Consider the following 27,987-nt stretch of genomic DNA (forward strand, 5'->3'; position numbering starts at 1 on the left):
TTTAAAACATTTAAGCCACGACATTTTTAATTTTATATTTCATTCCCACACATGGAACTGTCATAAGTTAAATATGGATGAATATTAAAACTGAATTGAAACAAATTGAATAGTGTTTTAATGGACCATGTTTTTTTAATTATTGAAAAATGATGTTATTTATTTGATTTAAGTGTCATTTTTTTTAATTCAAACTGCAAGATCAGAGTTCATTCCAGCAAAATATTACTTTGCAACAACAATATTTACACGCTACAGGAAGCCATAAAGCTTTCACTTCATTTATTCTCCTTTTCATATATTCATTTATTAATTGCTTCGTTGTAATGTTTTTTTAATTAATTCATTTCAGACATGTCAAAGAACAAGATACATACAAAAGAAAGAAAAATCTATTTGTATTGATTTGAATTAATCTCTTTTTAAACACACCTATTTACACATGTGCACAAACCCCTATATAAATCAATAAATCTGTGTCGTAAGACAATACATTCACACAAAATAAAGAATCTGTATCTAAGTATACACATACACATATACTTATGTGTAAGTTTATATACTTATCTTAATCGTTTAAGATTATAATTCTTAATCGCCTGTTTAAATTCTTCCTTAATTTCCTTGTAAAGCACTGTGAATTGCCTTGAGTTTGAATGCCTATATATTAAGTTACGAAGCTTTGCCTAAAGGTTTAATATGTGTTTTTCTTTCACTTTGAGTTCCATATAGATTCTATTTAGTGGTAAAGTTCACAAAAGTGTGTTTTTGTCATAAATTATTCATTTCACTCTTGAGTGTGTTACCAGAACATGCCACTAGATGGAGCCACAGCAAAATAGTAGCAGCTCAGTGCGCTCTCTCTCTCTCTCTCTCTCTCTCTCTCTCTCTCTCTCTCTCTCTCTCCCTCTCCCCCTCCCTCCCTCTCTCTCTCTCTCTCTCTCTCTCTCTCTCTCTCTCTCTCTCTCTCTCCCTCTCCCCCTCCCTCCCTCCCTCCCTCTCTCTCTCTCTCTCTCTCTCTCTCTCTCTCTCTCTCTCTCTCTCTCTCTCTCTCTCTCTCTCTCTCTCTCTCTCCCTCTCCGGATAATTACACTCCCGTGATCCGCCCTCATTTCCCCTCAGTCCAACCAACCAGCCCTGGAAATATACTTCCTCAGCCCTACCCTGTCTGTGCTGCAGTGATGGGGCAGTGAGGATGCCAATGCGCGACAGTTTCCAGTAGATTGCCTACATTTCTTCACTTTAGTGAATAAAGTTGTTTTGCTGCCATGCTGCGGGTGGTGGTGGAGTCAGCCAAGGCTCTGCCCAAAAAGAAAGTGAGAACTCCTGATCCAATTGTCTCTGTGATTTTTAAAGGTAAGCCTCTTTTTTTAAAAGTCTTTGAAAGTTAGGAACAAGTTCTGGAGAGATTGTCCTTCAGATTAAGATGCAGAGTGTTATTTTGGCAACATAGTGGTTCAGTTATACAAGGATACATGAAAAGAAGCATTTCACTTTAATCCTTCTTGTAAACATTGAGTAAAATATCCAACAGTCTAATAAATTCTGGTTTTATAAGCATGTCAAAAGTAGCTGGGTATGGATTATGCTTCAGTATGTAAGATGTTATCAGCACAAACATTAAAAGGCAAGTTGGGAACTGTGGGGAGAATCGCCTCCAGCTACTGAATTAAAGTGAAATCAGGTCACAGTTTATAGAATACAGAACAGTCTTTTTTTTTTTTCTCCTGGTGAGGGTTTTGTTAATAAGCTATGTGCCATCATGGTTTTCTCTACAGGTGTGGCCACTTCTGTTTTTCTCCTGCGAGCATGTTTTAATGCCAATCAACATCTGCTTACCACTCCTTCCTGCTTGTCGACTGGGAACGTTTTATAAAAGAAAATGTGTGTGTATGTGTGTGTTGCAGGGTGGGCTTGGGGCACCACCAGGCGCCTCTTGCTTAGAGACCATTGACACAAAATGATGTGGTTTTCATTTAGCTGTCCCAAATCGAAGACAAGCCAAACTGCCAATATTCACAAGAAACATAAATGTATTTTCAGATGAAAAGAAGAAAACAAAATCGGTTGACAGTGACGTGAATCCTGTGTGGAATGAGGTAAATCTCCTTAACATCACATCTGTACAGATGTTTCACTTATTTGCTCTGATTGCAATAAAATCCTTTAAGTTGTTCAGTAAAGCAGAAATAATCAATTTATTACATGACATCTGCTGCATAACTACAGTACCGTCAGATCCCATGGAAAATGTATATTATCACATGATATTCACAACGTAGATTCAGCATGTCATCCCCTTGTGATGTGACTGATTGTAGGAATTTATTTTGTGTCATTGAGTTGGAAAACATCTATAATATTCACTGTGCTTCATAACATGACACTATTAAATACAAGCCAAATAACCGACCGACTCTTCATCACAGGTGCTTGAATTTGATCTGAAGGGTGTTGCGCTGGACTCCAGCTCCTACGTGGACGTGGTTGTGAAAGACTATGAAACCATCGGGAAAGACAAGTAAGTCCAATGAAGTCTGCTTTGCCTCGCGGTTTGTGCAATCGGAGGGGATTCACAGTGAGGAAAGAGATGTTTGGCGCCTCGCCTCACTGAATCACAGAGTCTTGTCTCAACAATGACTCCCAGCCAAATGCGTCTCTTTAACTCAGGTAGAGCAGGAGGCTGATAATTCCTCTGCGTCCATCCAGCGCAGCGTGACCTTTTGATAACTTAATAAATAATGATAAAATTCTTAGTACAGTAATGAGTTGCAGGAGATGCTATGTACTGCATTGAAAGCATTCCAGTCCTCCCTCAAACATACATAAGCTGAAGTTAGATATGTTGATCGTGACGTAGTGTTGGAGTTGTGGCTGCCTCTGCCCCCTCACTCCCTGCCTGCCATGCCGGGACTTGCTGGCTTGTGTGGGATGATTGAGCAACAATGGATGAGGCTGACTTCTTGTTTGTTTTCTCGCTGGAATTTGAGCACCAGGGTTTGACGGAGAACGTGCAGAAGTCTGAACGTGAACGTGGAGAACACGAAGTAGACGGGCTTCAGTTCAGAGATGTGCTGTGATACAAAATGTCGCCTGGGGGATTTCACTATTCCAAGCTTGAGTCACATATGGGACCAATTCTAGACCGGCCACAAAGAACGCTTCCTCTACGTCAGTGATTACTGCCACCAGTCTTCTTTCTTCATAAGAAACACATTAAAATGTTGTTTTCTGATCTGTTCTGAGTGGATATACATTTTCTGTGCTTTACTGAGGAGGAGTTTCCCTCCTGCATGCGACAGTCATAACCGAGGGCGGAGCTTCAAATCAAGTCTGTGTTAAACTGAGCAAAGTTTTCCACAGGGCCGGCCGAGCTGACACACTCCCTACAGACCTACACGGTGGGCGCGCTCACAAGGACTTCCCTCTCGCAAATAGTTTCCCAGATGTTCAGGGGTAATCCCCGTCGTCATGGCAACAGGAGAGAGAAAAAAGCAATCACAGTCAAATTAGGATTTTAGAGAGGAGTCTGAAGGTTGTAGGACAAAGTGTCTGAGCACAAGGCATGAGCATAATCCTGTTGATGAAATGTGGGGCAAGAATGTCTCCCTGTAAGCTCTGTGAGTGTAAACATAGTGCGTGAGGTGACTTCTTTACTGAAGCATTGTTCACTTGCAGAATTTACAGCTCAGCTTGTGGTATTCTTCTGGAGTAATAGAGTAAGAATGACCATGTTCGCCTGCACCGTTAGAATCTGCTGATCTGTGATTAGTGACTAAAACAACTTTAGTGGAAGTCAAAGCTCTTTAACAGAATATCAGAGGGTGATGGGTAAAGTAAAGATCATGGTAGGTGGTGGAATATTACCTGTTTCCTGTACAGCTTTAGAGATGAGCCGACGGTTTACATCTTGAACAGAGCGCTCGTCCAAATACACACACACACACACACACACACACACACACACACACACACACACACACACACACACACACACACACACACACACACACACACACACACACACACACACACACACACACACACACTCATATTCACAGATCCAGGACATTTAGATCAACCAGTTAACCTCATATTAACCTCAGAGAAAACCCACACATGCACATGGAGAAGATGCAAACAAATCCAGACCAGAACCAGGACTTCTGGCGTGAGGTCAGAATGTCAAATATCACAGAAAACAGTTTATAGATTAAAAGTGTAACACATGGTAAGACTGTGAGGGGAAATATGTCTAAACAACTGTAGGAGCTCCATTTTAAAGATGGAAGTCTTGTTAGAATAAGAAAACAATTTGACATTTTGGTGGCGGCTCAAAAGAAAAAATTAAGATTTCCATTAAAAATCATCGTCTGGAGATTGTGAAGACTTCTTGTGGAGATATAACAAACAAAATGCTAATGTAGTGCCACCTCAGGAGCTAGAAACTCACGAGTCAGTCTGGTTTATCCTCCGGGGATCAGGAGTTATTTTAGTTCTGTGTGTAGTTTGCATGTTCTCCCCATGCCTGTGTGTGTTTCCAGGTAGTTTCCTGCTGTAGTAGATGGTTCATCTCATTAATGAGGTGACAGGAGAGTACAGTATCAGTACAAAGACGTTAGGAAAAGAAGTTCCGGGTTGAATATTAACCTCCATGAAACTCATTTGCAACCCAGAACGACTGAGTCACACTTTTCATACTCGAGGGTCCATGAAGTAGTGAGACCAACTGTGGACAGAGCTTCTTACATTATGGCCCAAAAAGAACAATAAAACACCCACTTTATTAGATTTACTGTTTGTTGTTGGAATGCGTGAAAGTGGAGGAGTTGGAATACCTCAGAGGTCACGGCTGTGAAAATGTTTTTGTATCAAACTTCATTCTGTTGTTTCATTTCCGTTGATATTTTATATTAGAGTCTGGAGCCTTTCACTGGTTCATGAAACACGTTTTCTCAGCGTTTGGGCAGAAAGTCGTATCGTTTCAGGGCTGGAATCGGTTCAATGTCTCGTCCTCACATTAGTGTTGAAGGAAACGATGGCTGACGGAGGGAGGGTGCTACTTTGTGGATTGAAACCCAGCCAAGGACACTCTCAGCTGTGTGTGTGTGTTGAAAAACACACACTCCCATTTACAGAGAGTTTTTTTTTTTAATTCCTCCTGAGGTCAGATAAATAAGAACTTTAACATGCCACTTGTTGTTGTTCATCTGGGTGACGATAAGAAAGTGTATCGGCATGTATATCCAATAATAACTCAATTCTGATTGTACCCTGCATGGAGGTGGGTGTAATATTTTGCACATGAGTGATATTTGTTTCTCTATGACTCACGAGGCTCGACTGTAGTCATCATGTCTGTTTTGGACACTGAGTGTTTATATGGGAAGTTATCAGTCCAAGCACAGCTTTTCCGCTCCAGTGACAGCGAGCAAACTGCAGGGCGGTGGAACCTCCACTGCTCACTGCAGATACTGTACTGAAACTGTTCATATCTTCATATTGTATGGCTTTATCGCATTCACTATTTGAATATTATTACCTGTAGGCATTCCAGTGTGAGTGTTCCTTGATCCCTCCTCCTCCTGTAAGCCGGTTTTATTTTGTAGACAGAAACTTCCATCTTCACAGGCCTTTTACCTGAAACCCCCCGTTACACATCCTGCTTTTATATTGCTTGGATTCCATTAAAAACTAGGGGTTGTGGGGCTTCGAGGCCTTTTCTTTCTACTTTAGGTTACATACCAGCTTTATGGAGTCACTGAATCTGTTGTTCTCCTTCCTACTGCCAGAATATAAAAAAGTAACAACTCTCCTCCTCACAGTAAAACTTGGCCCAAATATCTGAGTTTAAACTATTGCTAACCTCATCTGCAGCTGTGGTATTTCATTGGCAGTGTATCACTGTAGTACACTTTGTGATACACTCCAACTACAGTCACTTTACACTGAACAACCGGTTGGCCTCATGTTTACCTCATGGTATGATCCAGAACGATTCCAACATAAATTCTGTCAGTTTGGACTGAGACCCTCAAAGAGGTTTCATCGTTTTCTTTTTAGAATTTTAGGTTTGCTGTTGTCTTGAGCTCCACTGCTTCTCATATCGAGTGTTTTCATGTACATTGACCGGAATAGTTAGTAATGATTAGTAGTCAATATTAGAATATATTCTATGATCACTAGAACATCACAACCCTGAACTGAATGAAAGAGAGATGCTGCTTTCGTCGTCTCTGTTTGTATCTGAGCCTCTGGTGTCAGTTGACGTTTTCACCATTTTGTGAGTTGATGTCATGAATTTTCCTCATTTCAGGATTGTGGCCAAAACGAAATGATTTATTCCAGCCAAGGAAAAGATGTGACTCACGAGATACACTCTATTAGATTAACTACTCATGATTCAGTACAGTGGAGTTTTGTTCCATTCAGCCCAAACCAGAGTTTTTATAATTTTTTCAAACTTTACTTTCCACTTTTTAAATGTTTTAAACCAGGAGCAAAGCACAAAACTACTCCGAAGCAATACTATGATACTTCTTTCGGTTGTACTATATGATGAAATGAAACAGTGTGTTATCATTTGTGCTAACCTCACAGGGTGAAACAATATCATGTGAATTTTATTTGTTTTCATAAATCAAAATTTGTGGCGAGGATTTCCTAACAATCATTTTAATCGTAATGATCAAAATGTTAATTCATTCCTTTAAGAGAAATAGTTATCATTAACGTTCCTTTTAGAAAATGAGCTACTCATTCATTGACGCTTCTCCTTTTTTCTGTTGTATGGCACAGATAGTAGTTATTGTTATTTCAACCTGTTTTAATGGAGATAAAACTGTAGATTATTCATACAAAGAGCGGTTTGTAAAGACCAAAGCTCGCACTGCTGTTGGTGGCATGGTATTCCCCAAACAGAATGAATGTGTAGCGATGAGCCAAAGGAGCTGGTGGAGTGTGTGTTGATGAGCGCGAGCTGATGTTTGTCTCAGCAGGCAGGGTTTGTTAGCTCTGGGAGGCCACCAGTTCTATACCCCCTTTGTGAACGTCACTTCACTGAGCACACATTCAAAATCTCATATCTGGGAGCTTTGCATTGTGACTACTGATATTTACACTGACTCCAACAGTAGTGCCTGCTTCACTTGCAGCTTCACCTGCAGCTTCAACTTATTTAATACAATATGTTTATTACATTATTCAGGATAAAACAACAAGAATACTTTTTATTTTTTCGATTAATAGAATCTTGTTAATTTCCTCCTAAAACAGTTGTACTTCTCTGTGTCTACCGGCTTCTATTTGACGCTGCGTTCACAGTGGGGATGAGTTGGGATTGAATTTGTTTGAGGATCTTAAGCTGCATGGCTCTCACTCTGTGGTTTTTTGTTCATTGTTCCAACCATCATCATTTATTTTGATAATGAGTTCTCTTCCATAAGCCCTTCAGACAGTGAGTGTTTGTGTCGTTATACCTGTTAGACAAGAACAAAACATAATATTTCATTTTTTGTGAGCAATGTGTTTTGTGCAGCGAGGTGAAGCATGATGGCTTTTTGTCCCACATCTCATTAGAGATCAGACTTATTTCATATTTGTGCACGAAAACATGATTGAGTCTGTTTAAAGAAGATTTTGATTTTAACATTAAAGGGAACATTTTCAACTGAACATCCCTATTTGGCAGTTATATGTCATATTTCGTTCCTTCTTGTCGGTATATTGTTATGATGTCCTGAACTTTCCCCCGTTCAAGTTCGTAATGTTCATGTCGATTTGTAAACTTGAGAATATTTCATCTTTATCTGGTGTCACAGCTTGTCTTTAAGGGTCAGGGAGTCAAACCAGTCGAGAACTATTACTTATTGATTATGAGATATCTCCCTAATCCTCTCATGTCTTTGTGCATGTATTCCAGTTAGTCTATTTATTTTAGTGTAAAAGTACAAAGTGACGCCTTCACAACATGAGATGAAGACAATAGACAGCAAACATGACAGGCAGGTCAATAGGAACATGAAATGTTTCTGAGATAACAGGAAGTTTGAGTTTCACCATGTAACTACTGACTCTGGAAGAAATGTGATTATTCATGTAAACCAAGGCTTTGTGATCATCACAAATGTAAGTACATCACATAAACTGAATGTCAGAGATGAATCTGTCTCTTTCATCTCAACAGATTTTTGGGTTCTGCCAAGATCTGGTTGCGAGACCTGGCCTCAGGTCAGGCGAGGTCACTGCCGTCCAAAAACCTTCCTTTGGCCAATGAAAGTGGACAGAATATCGGAGTAAGTTTCACTCTGTCAGTAACGGCGGTCTCCATTGAGAATTAAATGATAGAGCAGCCCATTGTTTTCCTACAGGCCACGATCGACATTGTGATTGGCTACGACCCTCCAGCTGGCGCCGCGCGAAACCCCAACGACCCTCAAGCGGGAGACTCTGTTCTGGACGCCGGTGCGTCTCGTGGCGCTGCTCATGCAGGACAGCTTCAACTGTGGCGGCGACTTTGATTAGAAGTCTGACTTCTTGTCTCCTTTTCTTCTTTTCCTTAATGAAGGTGGAGATGGGGAGGAAGGAGATCAGACTCTCCCAGACGGGGGCCAAGCCGGGTCTCTGGCGGCGCCGTCCTCCGGTGCTCAGGGCAGCAGCCTTCGCCAAAAACTAGCCAGAGCGCGGAATCGCCATCGACTTATTAATAAACCTCAAGATTTTCAGGTTTGATTGATGATTATCAACAAATTCCACCTAATGAAAGAATAAAACCCTTGACTTTCTCAGTTAAGAAGAATTTTTCAGTTTCAGATGTGTGATTGAACGCTTCCTGTTTGTTTGAGAATGAGGTGAAAAAGTTAGTTTGTTAATGTGAGGAGAAGAATGCTAATTATAGTTAAGTATAAGATCATTCTAAGTAAGCATGATTCCTTTTGTTTTTTTAATCTGATAACACTCGTCCTTGGTAAATCCTCTAATATTCCTGGTGTGTATTTCCTCTAATCAGTCAACACCTAAACTAAGTTTTGTTAGAACTTGAAAAATCGTTTGCTTAAAAAAAACAAAAAACGGATATTTTTTCCCTTAAAATCCAAGTGTGTTAGTTTGAAGTGTCCATAGCAGTAATATCTTTCTTGGTTTATATATGTTTAGTACGTCAATATGTATAGTATATTTAGTATATTGGAGTCATTTTGGCTATAAACAAACATTCTTGTGTAGAAGTCTGCATCATTCTTTTCCATCATTTTTTCAGACTATTGTGACATTTTAGAATAGAATAGAATAGAATAGAATAGAATAGAATAGAAAAGCTCCACACAGACAACATTGAAATAAAGTTCAATAACAAATAAGACAGTATAAAAATCAAGGAAGTGATTATAAATATTAATGTCATCAAGGCTTAGCGGTGACTAATATGAGCACACAAAGGATGAGATGAACCAAAACACACCAACACTATTTACAGGGAGGAGTTATAGAGTCCCATGGCCACAGGAAGGAAGGAAGGACTCTAGACATTTTAACCATCTTATTTCTTTTCCAAGACGTTATACTTGGGTTTACTGTATTTTTAATTTTCAAGCTTTTTTCTACTCGTTTTAGCATTTTTTCCCCCCATTTTAGTTATTGTGGCTTATTTTAAAGCCATTTTTTAATACAAGAGATAAAAGCCATTTTGAAAAATACTCTGGTGTGTAACTGAAATAGAAATAAGCTCAAATGTTTATTTGGGTATAATTTAGTGGAGCTTCAGGGAGCCTCTATGTGCAGTCCTGTTCTTGTACATAAATTGAAGGTATTTATCCACTGACACTATTTGATGCGTGTCCTTCAGATCCGCGTGCGGATCATCGAGGCTCGCCAGCTGTCTGGTAACAACATCAAACCAGTGGTGAAGGTTAACGTGTGTGGACAAACCCACAGGACGAGGATCAGGAGGGGAAACAACCCTTTCTTTGACGAGGTTCTCTCCTTTTACAAGAGATAGAAACTCACACTGTAAAATGACCTGGTTTCTGTTTACCTATTTAGATCTTGCTCTACTTTTGCAGCTGTTCTTCTACAACGTCCACATGCTGCCGTCAGATCTGTTTGACCAGAACATTAGCTTCCGGGTAAGTACGAGCCATGTAATGCTTGAGCTCCTCTGTTAGTGCATAAACACATAAAGTAAGAATTTATCGTCTCTCCACTGCAGGTGTATGATTCCTATTCACTCAGAGCCGACAGTCTCATGGGCGAGTTCAAGGTATTGGCCTGATGTCCTCCACATTCAAGTGTTAATGTAGTATTCTTGAGTGTAGTCTGTCTCACCGTGTGTTTGTTTTGACACAGCTGGATGTCGGTTACATCTATGATGAACCAGGTAAGATAAAACACAAACCACAGATTTGAATACCATTTACATTTGTTCAGAAGATGCATCGTTCTCGTAGAGATCGGGGTTATTTCAGTTACATTCAGTACGCAGAGCAGTGTTCTCCTGAGAGCAAAATACATGTTCCTTAAAGAGTGTAGCACCGTTTCAATGGCAAGTAGCATAGCAACAAACCCACTGCTAGGATAGCAGTGGGTACCTGGGTAACTCCACTTGACAATGCTTGTGTCAAAACGATGTGGATATTTATAAATAGGGTATTTATTTATATGTGTTTCCTATTGCAGCACACTCTATCATGAGGAAGTGGCTCCTGCTGAATGATCCAGAGGAATCCAGCTCTGGGGCCAAAGGCTACCTCAAAGTCAGCCTCTTTGTCGTGGGGGCAGGAGACGAGCCACCGGTTGGTCTGATGCTGCAGCTTCCTCTTCCTTTATGTAAAAACGCAGGTGATCTTCTTCTCTGTCTCTCATCGACTTTCCCTGCTCTGTCTGTCTCACCTGCTGCAGGTGGAGAAGAGAGAGTGTAACGACGATCAGGACGACATCGAGAGCAATTTGCTGCTGCCGGCGGGCGTGACTCTGCGATGGGCCACGCTGATGCTGAAGGTGTTTAGAGCCGAGGACGTTCCCCAGAGTAAGACAACCTCCGAGTCTTTTACTAACCAGTAATCATTTGAAACAGGAAGAAAAACAATCATTCATTTGCAAAACATAAAATTCGCCATCGACTGATTGTTCGAATGTTTTCTCATTCAGTGGATGACGCATTTATCCAGACCTTAAAAGGGATTTTCGGAGGTGATGAAAACAAGAAAAACCTGGTGGATCCTTTTCTAGAGGCCCAGTTTGCTGGAATAAAGGTCTTTTAATGGCGACACTGCTAAATTAAACTGATAGAATCCTGTGTTATATCTACAGAAGAAAAAGACTAATGTTGTTGGTCCTCTGTTCATTCAGTTGCGCACTGAAGTCATTGAGAAGAATGCAAACCCAGAGTGGAACCAAGTACTGAACCTTCAAGTTAAGGTAGGAGGTCCTGAGGGTGCAATAGGCTGGAAAGGAGAAAATCATCTTGATTATCAGTGATGTGATATGTACAGCGCATACAGATATTGTAAACATTAAAGAAGTCATGTTCTCCAGATGTTCATCTCCTCCTCCTGGTCTGGTTGGTCCAGAAACCTTCAGTATTCTAAGTTTCTAGCTCCTCCTTGATTTTCCTCATTTGAATATTGGCTCATAGGAGCTGCATTCAGGATCTGCTGTGTCTGTGTGAGCTGGACTGGCTCCGCCCACACATGCCCATCTTGGGAAGAGGAGGAACTACTTCCTCTCGTGGTGCCATGTGCCAGAGCAGAACTGCCTAATTGTGGGAGGAGTCAAAGGGAGGGCCTACCTTGATTGGGATTGGCTAAACCCCCGATGACACTATATAGGGTTTGATTTCTGATTGGCTGGTTGGAGCAACACACTTTTTAAAACCTGAAACAAGCCGGGGAGAGAGAGGACACACTGTCTTCATTTCTGGGGCGTCAGTCCAGGTATGGGGACGATTAGTACTGTGGGAAAACCCTTAGGAAGTGGATTTTGCATAATATGACCCTTTCATATAAACTAGGAGCCAAAAAGAAATACAGTAAAGTAAATTTTGATTAAAGTGACAAAAAAGGCACATAACAGATTAAAGACTGTAGATATGACCAGTACAAAGAGTGAAAAAGTGTCACACAGGTGCAAATTGAAAGAGTATAAAACAACGTAAGAGACAAAGTAGCAGCAAAACCTCCAATTTAATTCTTTGTGTAACTCATTTATCTTGTTTCCTGCAGTTTCCATCCATGTGTGAGCGGGTCAAACTGACCGTCTTTGACTGGTAAGTCAAACAAGATGTTTTCATGCAAAAGAATTAAGGGGAACTGATTTTACAGGATATTTAGTCGGTAATACAGAGCTTCCTTTGAGTTAGCTCAGGTTGAAAATATGTACCACAGTGTTTTTGCAGCGTCGTCATCTGTGTGTGTTTCTGTGTGTATGCGTTTGTCCATGTGTTCACATCAGTATAATGTGTGTGTGTGACTCAGAGCCTGTAGTGACACCTCCCTTCCCCTCCACAAACCTTCCTGGCTCCTCGCGAGTTTTCATCATTGTGTTTTTCGGAGCAAATCAACAGTCTGATAAGTTCGGTCCAGGAAGGCTGAAAGGAAATAGGTGGAAGAGGAGGTTAGAAAAAACTGCACTCAGAGGAAGAGGTTGGGAAAATGGTGTTGAAAGCACTCGAGTGAGTTCCCTGTTAAAAACAGTGAGTTTAAGAGTAACGAGAGACGTCTTGTTTCTGCCTATCATAAAGTTCCTCAGGAAAACATGGCAGAGCACAATAGAGCACTAATCTGCATGTTATTTTACAGGATGTGTGCAAATGTGTGTGTGTGTGTGTGAAGTTATTATTTTGTGTGATTGCAGGGATCGTTTGACAGGAAATGATGCAATTGGTGCCACATACCTGAACCTCGCCAAGATCGCCTCCTCTGGTGGAGAGATAGAAGGTATTGTTTAATATTACATTTCAAAGAAAACACAATTTAAAAAAACTTTTGTTTTGAGGTTTATTGACTTTACATTTTACTCCTAAGATGTTTCTTATTGTGTGACTGTTTCCATTACTCTCATTGTGGTTGTGGATTTATTACATTTTAAATGGTACTTGAATTGTCTTTTTTCTCTTCTGAAATAGAGGAACATGCAGAAAATGGGGAAATGCCATCCTATGAAGGTTCACCTGTCCTCTTTTTTTTTTTTTTTTTGCTTTGTCGCATGAGATGTAATGCATTAAGCATGTTGTGCACACATGAATAATTCCAGCCGTGTCCGTGCGCATCGTCTGTACAACCCTGCTTTGATGTGTTGTGACGTTGCGACCCAGACCTAATTGTTAGCCCTCTCAGTTTTGTAACCACCTCCTCTCTAACCTGCTTTCCCAGCATTTGCTGTTTCCGCCTTATCACCTGATGCACAGACGAACTGACCAACTAACCTTGAAGCTCTGCTCAGCTCAGCTCAGTTTCCTTCAAGTACTTTCTTTCGAGACGTCTCGTCTGTTGTCACCTCTCTGCAGCTGCTTCGGGGTCATCGGAGGTGGGCTTCCTCCCTGTGTTTGGGCCTTGTTACGTCAACCTGTACGGCAGCCCCAGAGAGTTCACTGGCTTGCCAGATCCCTACGAGGACCTCAACTATGGCAAGGTAACGCAGTACACCTAGCCCATTGTTCCTTTGTGATTTCTGGTTACAAGCACATCTTTTGGTTGTCTGTCAAACCATTATGTCTGTCTTCTTGAAGGGCGAAGGCGTGGCATACAGGGGAAGAGTTCTGGTCGAGCTCTCCACAAAGCTTGAGGAGAAAGCAGAGAAAACAGTCGACAGCATCCACAGCGACGACATCCTGGTCACGCAGGTATTGCGTCTGTCTTTCCATTGAGTGATTTGGCTCACGGTGGAGTGAGGATTCAGGCTGTGTGCTAACTGACTGGTTTCTACCTTTCTTTCATTTTCTCTTTTCTCTATCTGTTCCTGAATCAGAAGTACCAGAGGAGGAGAAAGTACTGTCTGTGTGCAGTCTTCCACAGCGCCACCATGATTCAGGAGCCAGGCGAACCCATCCAGTTCGAGGTCAGTATCGGTAACTATGGCAACAAACTGGACACCACCTGTAAACCCCTGGCCTCCACCACCCAGTATAGCTGCGCTGTGTTTGATGGTGAGTGTCTGACAGCTTTGTATCAATGTATTTAAGTACGACAGGTTTTCTTTTCACAAAATGTTGATATATGGTGTGCAACTCTTTCAGGGAACCACTACTACTACCTGCCCTGGGCTGACACCAAGCCGGTGGTCGTTCTTACCTCATTCTGGGAAGACATTAGCCACCGCCTCGATTCCGTCAACATCATCCTCTACATTACTCAGCACCTGGTAGTCATCTGCAATCCTCACAAACTAATCCTCACAATATAAATTATAGTTCTAGATTTATTGCTTCAGGGTTGGGATGAGCTTGTTCTATACTCACGTTTGGTTGTCAGGTCATCTTGCATCAGCGCGAGTGGCAGCCATCGGTGTTCCAGTAGGGAACTTAATCCTTTCTCCTATTTTGTTGTTGTTGTAGCAATCTAACCTGGAGACATTCAAAACGGCCATGTTGGCGAAGGTTCCCGAAAACCGGCTGGTCGAGGTGTGGCTCAAGATGCTCAATCAGCTGATCGAAGATCTAGAAAGGTAAATAGAGGATATGATTCATGTTGCTTGAGTCCCCATTACATACTGTATATATATATATTGACACACAGACACAGACGATGGTTTAAGAAGGCATTTTGTCAAAAAATTATGCCTTCCAGTTTCCCAATGCCTGAGCTGGAGGGTCGCTCTAACCTCACCTCCCTGGACATCCAAATCAAGAAGCTGCGAGACAGCGCTTTGACCAGAATGAAGGATGGAGCCCGGCGCATGAGAGAGGAGGCGGCGGAGATCAGAGACACTCTGCCCGACTTAGAGCTGTGGTTGGACAAACTTCACCAGCTGGCTGAAGAGGTTCGTCGTGTCCATTCAAATGTGCTTCTGTTTCTCTGTGATTTCAGCTGTAGGATTAAAGGAGACCTTGCTGATATTCTTTCTCTCATCAATCATTTCTGTATTTACATACATGGACAACCCACAATGAACACTACACAAAATGAGAATATTGAGATTTTGTATGCAGCTTCCTGAAATTGTATCACTGAAATAACATGTGTCCCATTTATACTTGACAAAAATGTTTTTTAAAGATTTTATGCACCAAATAGTATCTTGCAAAAATGAACCAAACGTGAGCTGAATAAAAGCTAATGCTTATGAATCTGTACACACAACACATGTGAGAATAATAACATTACACAGGAAAAACCCATATTCACCTAGCCCGGTCAATCCCAGAAACTCATACACCTAAAATAAATGAAATACAGTCACAAGTGATGACAGCTCAAACTAAGAGGTAACCCTAGTTGGTGTGTGTGTTGTGCAGCCCCAGAACAGCATGCCTGACGTCATCATCTGGATGCTGCGCGGCGAGAAGAGGGTGGCCTACTGTCGCATCCCCGCTCACCAAGTCCTCTACTCCACCTACAGCGAGCAGGCCTGCGGACGCCACTGTGGAAAGACACAGACGGTGTTTTTAAAGGTGCGTTCTCACTCTCAAATCACGATGCGATGCGGCACCTGCAGCAGAACGGCAACGACACCTTGACGTGTTCTGATCCCTGCAGTACCCCATGGACAAGACCAAGGGTCAGAAGGTGCCGGTTCAGATTCGGGTCAACACGTGGCTGGGTCTGTCTGCACACGAGAAAAAGTTCAACTCGTTCTCTGAAGGAACCTTCAGCGTGTTTGCTGAGATGGTATGTTGATCCAAAATCGTCCCGATCACAACCTGTGCCAACCATGTGCGACAGCTCCAAACAAAGAGACAATTAGCCTGCATTATTTGTACATATTGTAAATATGTGACTTCTATCGCCTGACGCTTCAGTATGAGAACCAGGCCCAGGTCTTTGGGAAGTGGGGGACCACAGGACTCGTGGGCCGCCATAAATTCTCGGACGTGACGGGGAAGCTGAAGCTGAAGCAGCAGTACTTCCTGCCACCCAGAGGCTGGGAGTGGGAGGATGAATGGTTCATTGACCCAGAGAGAGCGTGAGTTCGACTGGAGATGATCATTGGTGCTGCAATGCTTTGAGTCTGGGTTCTCGACTTTGCATGTTTTTCCTGTGCAGATGCGAGTTTTCATCCAAAGACACGCAATTAATCAGTGACGTTTCATTTCCTGTAGGGGGCTTCAGTGATCGCTTTTCTAAAAATGAGTGTACAAAGTTTTCATTTTAAACATGCAGAGTTGTTGCAATTATGAGAACATTTACCTAAAGTCCTACAAATGGAAAATACACTGCTCATTATAGTGGCTGGGACTGTATTTTTCCAGATCACAGCTGGCTGAAAGCAGTGTGACGGTCTGCACTTTACTTTACATTCCTGTTGTGCAACAGACCATGATTTAATGAGAAAGTACCAGGCCGTGCCCGAAAGTAGGAAGTTATTAAAATTTTTGCTTTGGCCTTTGACTGTTGACTCAGGAAAAACCGTCCTGACCTCTACAAATACATTTATAATTTTGGTTTCTCATTTTCCATGCCAACATCCCAAACAGATTTCGGTGTGTCAAGAAGCAGACAATTATCACACACACACACAAAAGTTAAATGTAGAGGAGAATCATTTCTTTATGCAAGGCATCAGACTGTTTTTCTTTTTGTTTTCCATCTGCCACACAAATTTCACCCATAGTATAATATACAATGAGCCGTTTTCACTGCAGTTAGTTTGCATAGTGATTTACTCCCAGTCTGTAAACATAGCTGACAACACACACAAACCCTTTGAACTTTCTCTGATCTTGTCGTTTTGTGTTTCTCCATTTTATCAGGATGAATTTAAGTGCGTTGTTTCACACACTTTGTGTTTCAGTCTGCTGACCGAGGCGGACGCGGGACACACCGAGTTCATGGATGAAGTTTTCCAGAACGAGACTCGCTTCCCCGGAGGAGAGTGGAAGGCTGCCTCTGAGCCTTTCACTGATGTGGTGAGAACGACACGCTGGCATGCAAATACTGCTCAGCGGTGCTTCAAATGGCACACAGATAATCTCTTCCTTGTCTCGTTGACAAACAGAAATACATGTATAAGTATTCATCTATGATCCAGACAGCATTCATTTCCTCCTCTTACTTAAAGGAGTCACATCATCCTCCTGTTCCACTCCTCCTCCTGGTCTGGTTGGTCCAGAAACCTTCAGTATTCTAAGTTTCTAGCTCCTCTTTGATTTTCCTCATTTGAATATTGGATCATAGGAGCTGCATTCAGAATCTGCTGTGTCTGTGTGAGCTGGACTGGCTCTGCCCACATATGCCCATCTTGGGAAGAGGAAGAAGTACTTCCTCTCGTGGTGCCATGTGCCAGAGGAGAGCTGCCTAATTGTGGGAGGAGTCAAAGGGAGGGCCTGCCTTGATTGGGATTGGCTAAACCCCCGATGACACTATATAGGGTTTGATTTCTGATTGGCTGGTTGGAGCAACACACTTTTTAAAACCTGAAACAAGCGAAGGGAGAGAGAGGACAGACTGTCTTCACTTCTGGGGCGTCGTTCCAGGTATAGGGACAATTAGTACTGCTGGAAAACCTTTAGAAAGGGAATTTTGTACAGTATGAGCCTTTTAACCAATTGACTCCTCTAATGCCTGTAATTATTCCCGCGATAAAATTTATAGATAAATGTCAGAATCCATAAATGCTGCTGATCGAGTTTGGTTTGTACAGAATGGGGAGAAGAGCCGAAACCCTGCAGAGTTCGACTGTCCTCCAGGCTGGGTATGGGAGGACGAATGGACTGTGGACGACAACAGAGCTGTGGATGATCAAGGTGCGGGCATTAACCTGCACTCGAGGACAAACAAATATCAAGAGTCACGGAGCCAAATGAAATTGAATAAGGAAACCAAAGTTTTTTGCGGAGGTTGATTTACGATTAGCAGAATTTCTTTTTTTAGAAAGATCTTTTTTAGAATGTGGAGCAAAAGTGTGAAATGGATTTTATGTGTTGGTGATGGAGGTTTTCCTCTTCACTGTAACATTTTGGTAAAACTGACATCAGACAGGATCTGCAGGCTTCCTCAGAAGCAATGTGCAGCACTTCCATGATAAAAGGTTATAAACCCTCTATCAGTATGTGGCTCTGGAGCTCAATTTCAAATCCCAGACTTATTTTTTTCAACAGACCACAGAAAGGAGAATTGTCTGTGCATATAGTCTGAATGTGTCCTCTACAGGCTGGGAGTACGGAGTGACCATTCCTCCAGATGATAAGCCTCGGTCCTGGGTTCCTGCGGAGAAGGTGTACCATGTCCACCGCAGGAGACGGCTGGTTCGGCCTCGCAGGAGAGCCGCGCTGCCGGCAGGAGCAGCTATGGAGGTCCGATAGCTTTGCATAACATAGTGTGTTTTATTGTCATTTATCTTGTTTTGTAAAATACAATTACAAATTCCCCTCCTGCGTCTGTTCATTTGATATCATGTGAGCACGTGTCTCTCTGTCCAGCTGTTATCTTTGCCCGCTCAGCACAGTAACTGTCGCACACAGAGACGGGAGCAAGGCGACCCTGAAGGCTGGGAGTTCTCCTCTCTGATTGGCTGGAAATTTCATCGAAAGGAGCGTTCGTCAGACACGTTTCGTCGAAGGCGCTGGAGGAGGAAGATGGCACCAGAAGATCGCCTTGGGGCGTCTGCCATCTTTAAGCTGGAGGGGGCGCTGGTGAGTGTCTCCTGTTGGGAGTCAAAGCTCATAAAGAAAAAAAAACGCAGGTCTTGTTTGAGTTGGAGGCGAATCGGTTTCCTCACAGCAGGAACTGAACGGAGATGACTGAGTCACTAAATGTTATCAAATATTTGCTTGTCCTTCAAACACATTGGCCGGGGTTTTACTTGGCAGCGTGTGACACATGAACTCTGAGACGTTGCTTTCCCCAGCAGGGCGTTGATACAGAGGAGAAAGAGAAGGACAGCGAAGCTGATGCCACCAAGCTGTTTGGCGCCAACACGCCCACCGTGTCCTGCTTCTTCCACAGTGAGTGACGCAAATGTTAGTCAACAACTGAATAGAACTGTTCTTTCATCACTATATACATGATTATTAATGACTATTAGGTACAAATAAAATATAGATAATGTCATACAGTTGAAACTGTTTTTTTTTTTGGTGTCTTCAGGATCCTACATATATCATCTCCGTGTCTACGTCTATCAGGCACAGAGCTTGGCGTCTATGGACAAAGATAGCTTTTCTGGTAAGAGTCTCAAAAAATTGTTTCTGTGCTAAGTTTATATTAACAACACTGATGCTTTCGCTCAAATAAAATCATTATTTCCACTTCAGATCCTTATGCGCACGTCTCCTTCCTGCATGTCAGCAAGACAACAGAGAAGCTTCGGGCGACACTGAACCCAACCTGGGACCAAACTCTGATTTTCAACGATGTACAGATTTACGGAGACCCTCAGAGCGTCGCTGAGCAGCCGCCCAGCATCGTTCTGGAGTTCTACGACCACGACCAAGTGGTAGGCAGGAAACCTTCTGATGTTGACCTGGAAATGTTATGTGGGGGAAACCGACTGACATGGATTGAACACTTTAAGTCCAGGAAATAATGAAAATGAATGAATGGATAACTAAAATTAGAATTTTCTTTTTCCTGTTTACTCTACACACCTCTTGGTCCACATGTTCAAATCGACAGGAACTGCTTTTTGTTTTCGCTCTTTATCTTTGACACATCAGAAATGTGAAAAGGAGTTAAAGGTTGAAGGTTAGAGCAACCAGCTTGAGAATCTGCAATGAAACTCGTGTTAGGTTAAACCCGAAAGACAATTATCGCTTCAGAAATGTAAAACTCCTGCCACGGTGAGACATGAGCAAGTGGTGTGACCGTCTGTTCAGGGAAAAGATGAGCTGCTGGGCCGCAGCGTTTGCATCCCGATGGTGAAGCTGAATCCTGGAGTGGACGAAGCGCCCAGGCTGCTGTGGCATCCCGTCATCCAGAGGGGCCATAAGGCCGGAGAAGCTCTGGTGGCTGCAGAACTTATTCTTAAAGACAAGGTGAGTCAAGATCACGAGGAATGACAAACAGCCGGTGTAACAACATATTCAGTTGCTCATACGTGTATTTCCTGAGTGCGATTGTGTTTAACACACCAGGAAGACAATAGGAGTCAATAATTGTTTTGGTCTGCAGTCGGGGGAGTCGGAGCTCCCGCTGGTTCCCCCAAAGAGAGCGGAGAACCTCTACATGGTTCCTCAGGGAATCCGGCCTGTGGTGCAGCTCACTGCCGTGGAGGTACCTCGGATCGACACTCGTCAAACGACCACGCCGTCGCTCCGTCCTCCTCCGCCGTCTCATGAGTCTCTGTGTTTATAGATCCTAGCGTGGGGACTGAGGAACATGAAGTCGTATCAGCTGGCCTCCGTGTCGTCGCCCAGCCTCGTGGTGGAGTGCGGCGGGCAGAGGGTGGAGTCAGCCGTCATCAAGAACATGAAGAAGAGTCCCAACTTCCCCAGCTCGGTCCTTTTCATCAAAGTGGTAACGGCCATGTTCAGCTAAATGGTGTATTTCTGGTGTATTGTAAATCCTATTAATTGTCATTTTCTCTGCTCTTTAAATCCAGCTTCTTCCCAAGGAAGAGATGTACACGCCCCCCATTGTGCTGAAGGTGATCGACCACCGTCCGTTTGGCAGGAAGCCCGTGGTGGGTCAGTGCACCGTCACTTCTCTGGAGGCCTTCAGGTGCGACCCGTACGTCATCACCGCAGAGGGAGCGATGGCTTCCAAAAGTAAGGAGTATTCTTTTAATTCACATTCAAGACAACCAGCGTAAACTAAAGTCCTTGTGCTGATGTTGTTCCCTCTTCTCCACCAGTGGCTCTGATGATGGCCACACCTCACAAAGATGTCTCCATCACCATGGACGAGTCCAGACCTCTGCTGGAGGCTCAGGTAAAAACGACCCCCCTCACCCCCACCCTCACCCCCACACACACGCTTATTTCCCTCAATTGATTGTTCAGCTTGAATTTGACTCCAAAGTCAAATTTGACAAACTCAACGACTTTGGCTTTCAGTTCATGTGCAGCATGTCTGCTGCTGTCGACAAAATGGCTTCTCCTCCCACTTCCCACTTTGTATGTATGGTTCCTTGTCGTGTAGCTTCCTAATTCACCTCGCTGGGCACCAATGAATCCAAGGCTGACCATCACTCAATCCGCAGAAAGCTCTTGGAAGCCTCACAGTGCTGTCACAACGCCACTAATCAGTGTGGGATGATATCTGTGATTTTACTCAAGTTTTTTTTAATGAGCACTCTTTAATTATTTCTTCTCAGCAAGGGTGTAACATGTAAATGCTCAACGTGCTATGCAGGGCAGGAAAGCCACGTGGAGTTTTCACTTTATTTCCTCCACAAACATTGATGAGAAAACAGATTCAAGCCAATTATGTTAAATCTGAACCTCCGTCCTAAAACTACTTAGCTTAGCTTAGTACAGACACTGGAACAGGGCAAAACAGGGAGCCTCTTATTTTTATTGTTAAAGCAGTTATTTAAATCTCAACTCAAAACTAAGTAAATATAAGTCACCCAGCTCTTAACAGCGACCAAGAGCTCGACTAATGGAGTTTAAATGCTTCATTACACTGCTTGAGTAGCGCTTGTACATTTCCAGATTTGAATTTCCCCTCCTACATTGCATTAAAATGTGCTTAGTTGTATTATTTTCCCCTAAAAAGACCCTTATTTTAGCTTTTTTGTTTTTAATGAAATTATTTAAATGATCATGTTTTTACATCCTTGCACAGATCTTGTAGATTCTAACATGAAAGGTTTTTTTGTGCATGATTTACACACAGAAAAAAGACAGGAATCACATAAAACATAATAAAGAGAGGAAGATCCGACAACAAAAAGGCTCCTGTTAAATGTCTGAAAGAGGAACTCGTCACACCGGAGCTGAAGCAGAGCAGAAACATGGAGCTTCACAGTCATCCATCGTCCTTATATTCATTAATGTCATTCATTTTTCACGACCTTGAATTTTCACCTTTTTTTTCTTTACCACGTCTGGGGATCTCACTGGAAAACAGTAAATGTTTGAGCAGGAAAGAGGATAACAGCCAGTTGGTGTCAGTGGGCCCTCTGGTGGACAGTGGCTGTACTGCAATTTTGTGTTTTTAATAAGTCAGAGTAAAAAATAGGAACAATGAGAACCAATCTAAAAGTCTTAATATTAAGGAGGGCTGAAGAAGTGAGACATGACGGTATCGTCTTCTCTTGAATGTAGTGGAGCTCTTTTCAGGACAAGTCTTATCTGCTTTAAATGAAATATAATCACATTGTTACACCCTTGTTTCACTGAATGACTGTGAAACTTCGCCTGAAATTGCTTTATCAATCCTTTTTTTCTATCATATTGTTTCTTAACAGTTTGAACCTTCTGTATTTTGTAATTGCTACTTTTGACTCTTTTCTGTGTTTTTTGGCATCACATCTTCGCAGGCAGAGAAGGTGAGTCGATCAGATTTTATGATTTAACACTTTTTGTACGTGTTGTAAATGTATGAAAGCTAAAGTGCAATCCACTTGAATAGGAAAAAGAGACGGTTGACTGGTGGAGTAAATTCTACGCTTCAGTCGGAGACCAGGAGAAATGTCGCCCTTACCTGAAGAAAGGATACGACACCCTCAAAGTGAGCTGCCGGTTTCACTCCCTCTTCGTCGGCCGCTGCGTCTCTTCTGTAACAGCGAATGACGTGAACTGTTTGGAATTCCAGGTCTACGACTGTGATTTGGAAAATGTCACAGAATTCAAAGGGCTGACTGATTTCTGCAACACCTTCAAACTCCAGCGAGGAAAGAATGAGAACGGGGACGACGACCCCACCGTGGTCGGAGAGTTCAAGGTCATCTGAGCCTCTTCGAGTGACGACAACGTTCACGTCCTGCTCACGAAGCTCACCGTGTGTTCTTGTGCCTCCAGGGTTCTTTCAAGGTGTACCCGTTACCAGACGACCCCGGGGTTTCTCCGCCCCCCCGTCAGTTCAGAGAGCTGCCGCACAGCGGACCTCAGGAGTGTCTGGTCAGGGTTTATGTGGTTCGCGCCGTCGACCTGCAGCCTAAAGACAATAACGGCCGAGTGAGTATTGATCCTCATCATCAGGACCTGTCGGGACCTTCTGCTCTGACCTGTCGGGACCTTCTGCTCTGACCTGTCGGGACCTTCTGCCATTTAGTGCGATCCATACATCAAGATGTCGGTGGGAAGGAACACGATTGAAGACCGAGATAATCACATTCCCAACACCCTCAACCCCGTGTTTGGAAGGTAAACCTCACTGGGACATACCAAGTTAAATAATAAACCTAAAACGGAAAATATCTGCATCACATGTGTCCTTTGTGTTTGCAGGATGTTTGAGATGACGTGTTTCCTGCCCCAGGACAAGGACCTGAAGATCTCGGTGTACGACTACGATCTCCTGAGTCGAGACGAGAAGGTCGGCGAGACGGTGATCGACCTGGAGAACCGCTTCCTGTCCCGATACAACTCGTACTGCGGCCTGCCGCAGACCTACTGCATGTGAGGAGCTCCGGCACTGAGCAGGAAGCGTTGAGGGAGCCGCCGAGTCACAACGCGCCACTGATGAATCCTGCCTCTGCCTTGGTTTCAGTTCGGGTGTGAACCAGTGGAGGGACCAGCTGAAGCCCTCCGAGCTGCTGGAGAACCTGGCTCGTCTCAAAGGTCTGTCCAAACCCCGCAGCGAAGACAACGGAACGTCGCTCAGCTTCAACGGCAAACTGTACACGCTGGCCGAGTTCGGTAAGGTTTGTGAAGGAAAGATAAACGTACGACTCCACGTGCGTTGAGAGAGGTTAAGAGTCTGACTTCTCTCACCGTGTGAACGTTTCCTTAACAACATCCGTCCTGTTGTCTCCATGAAGAAACCAACAGAGAAGTTCATCAGCACCTGGGTCCGACCCACCAGCGCCTGTGTCTTCACGTCTTGCGGAAGCAGGGACTCGTACCCGAACACGTGGAGACACGGACCCTCTACAGCTCCTTCCAGCCCAACCTCTCCCAGGTCAGCCTCCTCCTCCTCTCCCTACTCCACCTCCTCTTGCTCTCCCTCATCCTCTTCCTCCGTGTTTTTCTTTCAGGGAAGGCTTCAGATGTGGGTGGACGTTTTCCCCAAAAGCATCGGCCTGCCGGGGCCTCCCTTCGACATCACACCCCGCAAGCCCAAGAAGTAAGTGCTGCTGCTCTGCACCACCAAATCTGGTTCTGGGTTTTTGGAACACGGCGGCGGTATCGCCTCCTGTGTGCAGGTAAAGTCTAGAACCAGAGCGTGACGGACCGGGTCGCAGAACCAACAGCATCTGGAGTCAAATCCAGACTTTCTCTGTGACGCCTGTTAAAACCAGCAGCCAAACAGGAAGGAAGCTGTGGAATCAGTAACATGAAAGTCATTCTTATCAGCAAATGAGCTGATATAAGATGAAGTTATTTATGTACTTCTGCTAAATGTACATTATCAATATTTCATGACTAAACTTTCAAATTAATTGTTTTAGGTTTTGTTTGTTTTAACCTTTTTAGTCGACTTTAACTGATTCAGTTAGTTTAGTTTTTTTTTTTTTACCATTTCTACCATTATTTTCTACTTTTGTTCACCATTTTAACTGTTTGGCCTGTTTTTGCTCCTTTTTTGATTTTCAAACATTTTGGCAACGTTTCTTTTTAAAGCCAATCCTCCTCGATGCTTTTTTAAAAAAAAATTATTTTGCAGTTTTAGCCTTTTTAGCCAGGAGAGTATTTTTGAAAACAAACAAATCAAAATAAAAAACACTGGTGATTTTACTGAGATATAATGATTTTACTGAGGTCTAGTGATTTTACTGAGATATTACAGGGAGGGAAAGTAAAAAGTAAAAACAGTCCCAGCTCTTTGGATGTGCTTCCCTCTGGTTTCATTTGGAGTCTGACTGACTGTTCAGGTTTTTCCTGCGAGTCGTGATCTGGAACACCACAGACGTGACTCTGGATGAGACGAGCATCACCGGAGAGAACATGAGCGACGTCTACGTGAAGGGGTAAAAGCTGCTCCAGCTTCAGTTTCACTAACTTTCCAACTCGTCAAGCAGCAGCATCATTTCCTCCCGATCTCAGATTTGATTTGGTTGTGGAGAAAGCAAACGGTTTGCTCTCTGGGCAGATGGATGGCCGGGATGGAGGAGGACAAGCAGAAGACGGACGTCCACTACAGATCTCTGGACGGAGACGGAAACTTTAACTGGAGGTTCGTCTTTGACTTCGACTTCCTGCCAACGGAGCAACTCTGCCTGGTGTCCAAGAAGGTGAGGCTGGTTCTTCTGTCTGGAGGAGGAACCTTCCTGAAGTCGCTCAAACTCTTACCGTCCTCACCAGGAACGCTTCTGGAGCCTCGATAAGACGGAGTTCAGGATTCCTCCCAAGCTCATCGTTCAGATCTGGGACAACGACAAGTTCTCTCTGGACGATTACCTCGGTAGGAACCTCGACTGGGACCGTTTCAGAAAATAGAGAAAAGGGCAAGAAGTACAAAAACTGAGGCTGCATTCATGAGATGTTAATTATATTTTATTATATTTTTAACTTCTGTGGCCAGTTTAACAGATTTTTCCTCTTTTTTGATGGATTTTCCTGCTTTAGCTTTTCAGCTTTTTTTCCCTTTTTGTTCTTTGTTTTCAAATAATTTTAGTTTTTCTTTCTTTTTCAGTTTCCATTTTCCTTTTCTTTCTCTTTTTAATTTTTCCAGAACAAAAACCCTCAGCTGCACTATCAATTTTAATGATTCTAATTTAACTGCTCTTCCTTTTTCATTTTCTTTTGGAGTAGTTTTACCCGTTTTCTCCCCATCTTTCCTGACTGTTTGAGCCGTTTTTCATCCTGGAGACGAGACCAGCTTTGAAAACCAGGGAGGAATGCAAATGTTTATTATACTAATATTAATGTACTGAACGCTTCATGGAGCCGCTGGAGAGGAGCTGCAGATCCAGTATGAATCCATCAGCAGATTCTTACCCAGCGTGTGATGAAATGTGGCCTCAGGCTCGCTGGAGCTGGACCTGCGTCACCTGGTGGCTCCGGCTAAGACTCCAGAGAAATGCAGTCTGGAGATGATGGAGGGGGCGGAGGCGGGCAGGGACAAGACGGAGAACGCCAAGTCGCTGTTTGCTCAGCAGTCGGTCCGAGGCTGGTGGCCGTGTTCTATTGATCAGGACGGGAAGAAGGAGCTGGGTGTAAGTACGACTTCCATCCCACGTCTGTCACGCAAATGAAAAAGATCTTCTTTTTTTTTTTTATAGATTTTTAACAAAGTACGAGTATATAGATAGAAAATAACAAAAATAGACAGACATTATTCAATTAAAGACTTAAATTTGTCTATTTAGACATCATTGTCCTCAGCCATCCTCTTCCTCACAAATCTCCAGACATTCTCACAAACGTCGGCAGGTCCTGGACGTCATTCACTCGAGTCGCCTTCCATTTTAGGAACTGATCACACTTTGTGTTTCTTCCTTTTGAGGGTAAAATCCCAAAATGAAGAGACCAGGATGCAGTTCTAACTCGCCACTTATTAGTTCTTTTACAGTTTGTGTTCCTGCAACACAAAACCTCCCAAACTTCCTGCATTTGACTTCATTTTTGTTATTTATTTTATCAAATTTTTTTTTTTTACATATATCTTGATTTTTAGGGTCTTAAGTCTCGACCCTGGTATGTTGGAACTCGGCTGCACTATCATGAGTTTATACTTAAAAAAATAAAGGAGTGTTAGAGACACGATCCATGTTCTTATTTTGACCATACAGCGAGTATGGAGTGAGTGAATAATGCAATGTAAAGAGTTCTGAAAACCCATGCACACAAGAAAAGGGAAATTTTTTATGGATAAATCTATTTCACACATTCATTCAGCTCCATCCTCTTCGCTGTGGAGGTTCAACCAATAAGAAACCAACAGAAAGAAATGACAAGATGTTCAGCTCATTGCAGCCGACTGATAACAAACGCATACACATTTAAAAACCTTGTGAACTATTTATGAGTGAAGCAGAGATCAATACTTCCATGAAGGAATGTTGGAACGTTCCTCCGTTTGCAGGGGAAAGTGGAAATGACGCTGGAGATCGTCAGCGAAGCGGCGGCAGACGAGAAGCCTGCAGGAAAAGGACGGGACGAGCCCAACATGAACCCAAAGCTGGATTTCCCAAAGTGAGCGTTGTTCAGGATCGCCATGACAACGGGGAGCAGACCATAAGGTCAAACTGACTCTCTCTCTCTCTCCACCAGACGTCCAGACACGTCCTTCTTCTGGTTCACCAGCCCCTGCAAGACCATGAAGTTCATCGTGTGGAGGAGGTTCAGGTGTCTCTTCATCGGCCTCATCTTCCTCATCATCGTGGTTCTCTTCTTGGCCATCCTGTTGTACTCTTTACCGGTAAGCACAGCGGAAATAACCAAAGTCACTGATTTGGATTTGGAGCGGGATTTCATTAAATTTTTTTCCTCTTTTGCTTTTTTTCCTCCAGAACTACATTTCAATGAAGATTGTGAAGCCGCTAAAGTAACTGGAGCAAAATATCAACCTGATCAACCACTTCAGCACCTGGTGTGTGTGTGTGTGTGTGTGTGTGTGTGTGTGTGTGTGTGTGTGTGTGTGTGTGTGTGTGTGTGTGTGTGTGTGTGTGTGTGTGTGTGTGTGTGTGTGTGTGTGTGTGTGTGTGTGTGTGTGTGTGTGTGTGTGTGTGTGTGTGTGTGTGTGTGTGTTTTGCTTTTTAACAATGGGAACGGCTGCTTGCTCGCTGGCACTTTATCAACATATGAACACAATAAAGACACGAGACTTCAGAGCGACTCGCTGGACCTTC

The 27,987-nt window shown here is 43.1% G+C and overlaps 1 protein-coding gene across 1 annotated transcript; it reads left to right on the forward strand.

The window, feature by feature from the left end:
• Positions 1-1,120: 1,120 nt before the first annotated feature.
• Positions 1,121-27,967, forward strand: LOC308115671 (myoferlin-like). Its single transcript, XM_080473303.1, has 53 exons — positions 1,121-1,356; positions 2,044-2,099; positions 2,430-2,521; positions 8,186-8,294; positions 8,370-8,463; positions 8,567-8,724; positions 9,842-9,970; positions 10,059-10,121; positions 10,205-10,255; positions 10,342-10,372; positions 10,672-10,787; positions 10,894-11,020; positions 11,143-11,246; positions 11,344-11,412; positions 12,216-12,259; positions 12,847-12,929; positions 13,118-13,156; positions 13,499-13,623; positions 13,721-13,834; positions 13,960-14,137; positions 14,228-14,352; positions 14,546-14,655; positions 14,778-14,970; positions 15,446-15,601; positions 15,687-15,818; positions 15,950-16,113; positions 16,942-17,056; positions 17,791-17,893; positions 18,300-18,442; positions 18,611-18,781; positions 19,000-19,093; positions 19,236-19,313; positions 19,403-19,584; positions 19,964-20,122; positions 20,259-20,360; positions 20,442-20,603; positions 20,689-20,854; positions 20,941-21,017; positions 22,665-22,763; positions 22,848-22,976; positions 23,054-23,209; positions 23,307-23,398; positions 23,483-23,653; positions 23,745-23,893; positions 24,016-24,155; positions 24,232-24,320; positions 25,069-25,164; positions 25,287-25,428; positions 25,499-25,598; positions 26,162-26,352; positions 27,222-27,331; positions 27,410-27,557; positions 27,649-27,967. Exons 1-53 carry the CDS (start codon positions 1,269-1,271, stop codon positions 27,685-27,687), a joined length of 6,153 nt encoding a protein of 2,050 aa, XP_080329429.1. The 5' UTR covers positions 1,121-1,268; the 3' UTR covers positions 27,688-27,967.
• The last annotated feature ends 20 nt before the right edge of the window (positions 27,968-27,987 follow it).

The sequence above is a fragment of the Lipophrys pholis genome (genome assembly GCF_963383615.2).
Source record: "Lipophrys pholis genome assembly, chromosome: 1".
Lineage (NCBI taxonomy): Eukaryota > Metazoa > Chordata > Actinopteri > Blenniiformes > Blenniidae > Lipophrys > Lipophrys pholis.

Bases quoted from the DNA above. Each gene is read 5' to 3' on its own strand.
- LOC308115671 (XM_080473303.1), top strand. From the start codon at position 1,269: ATGCTGCGGGTGGTGGTGGAGTCAGCCAAGGCTCTGCCCAAAAAGAAA. The intron at 8,464-8,566 runs GTGCGTCTCGTG...TCCTTAATGAAG, and splicing joins AGACTCTGTTCTGGACGCCG to GTGGAGATGGGGAGGAAGGA. The intron at 25,599-26,161 runs GTAGGAACCTCG...ATGTGGCCTCAG, and splicing joins CTCTCTGGACGATTACCTCG to GCTCGCTGGAGCTGGACCTG.